General features: G+C 33.6%; 1 protein-coding gene across 1 annotated transcript; it reads right to left on the bottom strand.

Moving 5' to 3' along the window:
- Positions 1 to 3,477: 3,477 nt before the first annotated feature.
- On the bottom strand, positions 3,478 to 4,476 carry LOC131940888 (protein SON-like). The gene has a single exon (XM_059299792.1). It carries the CDS (start codon positions 4,474 to 4,476, stop codon positions 3,478 to 3,480), a length of 999 nt encoding a protein of 332 aa, XP_059155775.1.
- Between the last annotated feature and the right edge of the window lie 629 nt (positions 4,477 to 5,105).

Raw genomic sequence — 5,105 nt, 5'->3', positions numbered from 1 at the left:
TCCAAAAGCAAATATGTTAAGCAAGTTCCGAGGATGAACATAGGCCAAAAAAAATTCCCGGAATTCCTTCCTGGATTTCCCGGAAAAGCCAAGAAACCTCGAACAAATGCAGTTTTTGCTCCATATCTCGGCAACCAGACCACTTAGCGACTTGAAACATTTACCAATCGATTTCTGCCATAATTTAGACCAATATTGCCGAAGAAAGTTTTCAAAAATATCATTTCGTTCGGTCACAAAAAATTAATTAAGAACATTTAAACTGAGCATCGTGTAGGCCTAGGATGATTTAAACTGAGCATCTTGTAGGCCTACTCATTAAAATAAAACTATTTCCGTTGATATAGGTTAATATAGTTGTCTTTTTTAACTTATTAATTAAAACGTTATTTTTCTACCCTATTAATTTATTTATAATTTATATGAGAGTGATAGGGAGTTACAATTACAAGTTTTTATTTCGCTAGGCCTAATCATTTTTTCACATTTTTAAAAAAAAATTAAGTAAGGAAATTGCGCTTAAATTGTCACTAGACTTTTTATTAACTTGTTTTTTCATTTAATAATATTTATTAAAATGGTAAAGCTTAAAATGTAAATTTTGAGAATTATTTTTATTCGTATGAAATCAATTGATATGTATTTCGAAATAGGATGCTGAGGTTGAAAAAAAAAAGACGAATGAAGAAGTAAATGATAATTAGGCAGGCACATATTTCAGCGTCTCTCGTGTTTGATGTAGATTGATATATTAACAAGCAGAACAAACAAAAGAAGAAGTTGAGGGTTCTCAAAGACATGAAAGGTACTGAAATGTGTGCGAGTGACTGTGGTAGTGTCGTAGAGTTATTTTGTAGAAATATATAGTGCTAGTCTACTTTTTTTTATAAAATTTGTTCAGCTGTAATCTGTATTTGTTGTGTTAAATCATATCATGAATAAATTGAAATAGTGTGCTATTTTAAACAAATATTTGTTTTATTGTTGTCGTTATGTTTTCTAGATTTAAACTAATACGCCAGCCCATTTAAACACTATGTTGTTCTAAAAGGGGTAGCGAAATACCAATATTATTTTAAATAAACTGGAATGAATCTCCCCTAAACTTTCTCGAATATTTTTTAAATAACACTACGGGGATGGCAACTCTGGATATAGACAATTTTTTAATCAATTTTTAATTACTTACATATTTTAAAAAAAGAATAGAGTCTCGTCGAAAAAAATAATTGCGCACCAAGTGAATGGCAAACAATATCTGTATAATGGTGCGAAATATTATTAGTTCTTTATAAATTCATTAGCATTTTTTTGTGAAATTGATAATAGTGTAAATTACTACTTTCGGTCAACGGAAATTACTTATAATTTAAACGAAAGAGGAGAATTAGATCTTTAACTTACATGTGAAATTTTATTTATCTATCTGAAACATTTCTCAAGTTATAGGCTTTTGAAAAACTAAAAGTAGAATAAGTTTCTCTTCCGGTTAATGGAAATCGCTGAAAAGTTGTTACAGAACTACAAATTTGATATAATAATTATATACTAAATGTCATCATTCTAGCTGAAACGGTACCCAAGTTATCTAACTTGCAAAACTATGTTTTTCCGACTCAGGGAGGTGTAAAACGTCGAGATTTGTGAAAATCTCGATTTCGATTTTTTGCAAGATTACAATAATTTCTCTATACTTCATGTACAGGAAAATAAAAATTAAAAAGATATTTAAGTATGAATTTATATCATAACATTAACTCATTGTAATAAAATTTAAATTCTCAAGAGAATACATTTTTATTGTTCTCCTTACGTTTGCTAAATTCAAATTAATACATGGCCTATCACCTATAATTTAAACACTAATGGTGTACTGAATAGGGGTTGGGTAACACCAATATTATTTAGAAAAATAAAACAATATTTACGTATAAAATTGAATCCCAATGTACAAAGTATCCAAAAGCAAGGATGCATTCTGACGCCGTCAATGTTGTTACTCTAAAACACCATCCTGTTTTTAGAGAAACACGCCCCGGTAGTAAATTTACTTTAAACTTCACTTAACTCTGGGCTGTTGGTTGCTATTTGAAGAGATGTTGAATATTACACTTGAGCGTTTTTAATAAGAGTTAATCGATAGGAAAGAACCAGCATGGGAGGGACTTGAGGGCTGAAGATCTCCGAGTGCGAGAGTTCATCTTTTGTTTCCTAAATAATCCATCGTGGTTTTTTAGAAGAGTAAACACGCACACACAGGTACACATACTGACATACACAAACACACACAGACATACTGACACATAGAGAGAAAACACAGACTGAAACACACACAGCACACACATCGAAGCATATGGTAACATATATATATATATATATATATATATATATATATATATATATATATATATATATATATATATATATATATATATATATATGAGTGTGTGTGTGTGTGTTCGTCTGTTCGTGTGTATCAAATATTGATTTAAAAACATAAATGATTTAATTTATTGATAATCGCTGGAGACGGTATTGCACTGACGAGAGTTCACTAAAAATAGACTCGGGTTGTTTGTTTTTATCTCATAAACACGATTGCTGTGTAAATATAGCTGCGGTATTTGAAGGAAAATAACTTTTGTAATGATTTTGTTTCTAGGATGTTTACATTTCTAATCAATACATGAGCTAACGGATGCTAATATGAATTATAATAAATGTATTTATTAATAATTAGCCAATGCTATACTTGTATAAAAATTTATTTAATTAATCTTGCGTCAGTAAATTGCCTTTAGAATGATAAACACAATGATACATACGAGTACAATTTTGTTCTTATTATTATTAATGTAATCTAGTTTAAACTCTTTAATCCTACAGAATCAAAGTGAGTCTATCTTGATCTTACACTCTACTGTTTCTTCATTGAAAGAATAAGTTTTATTTGAATTAACTGACTTAATTATTTTTACTCATTGTGAAGCAGAGGGCTGCGACCATAATCTTCCATTTTGTTCAGTCTCCGGCATTTGATCTTGCAGCCGTCCAAGACATTCCTGCTGTCTTGAGTTCTACAAGAACTCGCCCCTCCAGGTCAGTCTTAAGCGCCCTCTCTTCCCCCCTCCCCTTCGGGTTCCACTCAGGAAAAGCTCAGGAATTTCATTTGTAAACAATTAATTATGTTATTATTTTATTACTATGTCAAATAATAATAAATATTTTTTTAAAATATGCATTGTATAAATATTTTTAATATTTTGTTACAAGTCTATTAAATTTTTTTTTGTTTGCAGTTCTAAATACAATTCCATTTTAAACTCAGACTAATGACACGAATATAATAGAGTGGTTATAAACAGTGTAGATATTAGTTTTAACTGTGGAAATATTTGAAGATCAATCCGCGCATTTTGAAAAATTGATATTTTACATTATATACTGCTTTTAAATATGTTTTTTTTTTTCTATACGTTAACCACGACGGTATGCAATAGAATAGAGAAATGAAAACACTCTATAAATATCAGCCAACACCACAAGACTAAAGACCAGACACAGACATGAGATACAGATGACCTGTCCAAGAGTTTGAGAAGTTGGGGTCACATTTTCCAAACAATTTTTTCTCTGTAAGGTCGCTGTAAGCTCAGATGTGGAAACTTTTAAATGTTTTTCTATTTGTTGTTTGAGAGTTTGTTTCGTGTCTTGATTTACATTTAGGTTTTTGGTTGCCTGTTTGGTGGAGCAGGAGCAGGGACAATGTTTTGTTATTGAGTTGACTGTGTCGACCAGTGTTGTGTCTGGGGTAGAATGTTGTGTGTTGGACGTAGTAGGTGTGGTCACCAGGTGACTGACAGCAGGCGTGGTTATAAATTGACTGACAGAGGTAGGCGTCGCCATTATCTCAATTACAGTAGTCGGCGCGGTTGTTATAAGACTGATAGGAATAGATTTGTTCACTCGCTGACTCTCTGGAGTAGGCGTGGTCAACAGCTGACTGTCTGGAGTAAGCGTGGTCAACAGCTGACTGACTAGAGTAGGCGTGGTCAACAGCTGACTGTCTGGAGTAGGCGTGGTCAACAGCTGACTGTCTGGAGTAGGCGTGGTCAACAGGTGACTGACTAGAGTAGGCGTGGTCAACAGCTGACTGTCTGGAGTAGGCGTGGTCAACAGCTGACTGACTGGAGTAGATGTGGTCTTCAGGTGACTGACTGGAGTAGGCGTGGTCAACAGCTGACTGTCTAGAGTAGGCGTGGTCAACAGCTGACTGTCTAGAGTAGACGTGGTCAACAACTGACTGACTAGAGTAGGTGTGGTCAACAGCTGATTGACTGGAGTAGGCGTGGTCAACAACTGACTGTCTGGAGTAGGCGTGGTCATCAGGTGAATTTCAGAAGAAAACGTGACCATTAACTGAATGTCAGGAGTAGGCGTGGTAATCAGTTGGCTAACATTAGTAGGCGTGGTCATCATCTGTGTGACAGGAGTGGGCGTGGTCAACAATATGCTGACATCAGCAGGCGATGCCGTGATATCAAACGATGATATATCAACAGCTGATGCCACGATTTCAGTCGATAAAAGGTCGCTATAAACCTCAGACTGTACCAAATTGCATGTGACGTTATTTTGAGAGATTTGCCCAATTGAGTTTGTAGTCCTCTGTAAAAAAATATTTACAATTTACTTTTTAACATTCATTATCTAAAACATTTTGAAATAATTCGAATCCGCTAGATTAACGCCACCAGAAATGAGGTACAATTCTAACGTCCAAACCAAACGCCAACTGAAAAATTCTAATATATAAAAACCCATGTGCGCATTTCTCTCTCTCTCTCTCTCTCTCTCTCTGTCTGCAAAATATTTTCGCAGGATATCACATCATAATCTTCAGCGATATACGAAGAACTTGATACGGACTTTTATTGAAAATAATATGGTAGATGTTTTAAATGTATAAACAAAATTATATTTAAAGAAATAAAAAATAAAGGCATATTCAAATGTAGAAAAGTAGAAAAACAATTTTAATTATGCAACCGGAAAAGTGTTTATAATTGGGACAAGAACGCAGAAATCGATGACGTCACGTCATG

Source organism: Physella acuta, unplaced genomic scaffold (genome assembly GCF_028476545.2).
Source record: "Physella acuta isolate Inbredline_101_S28 unplaced genomic scaffold, ASM2847654v3 ptg000335l, whole genome shotgun sequence".
Taxonomy (NCBI): Eukaryota; Metazoa; Mollusca; class Gastropoda; family Physidae; genus Physella; species Physella acuta.
This window is presented reverse-complemented; position numbering and strand designations above follow the sequence as displayed.

Coding starts and splice junctions, on each gene's coding strand:
- LOC131940888 (XM_059299792.1), bottom strand. CDS start 4,476: ATGACCACGCCTACTAATGTTAGCCAACTGATTACCACGCCTACTCCT.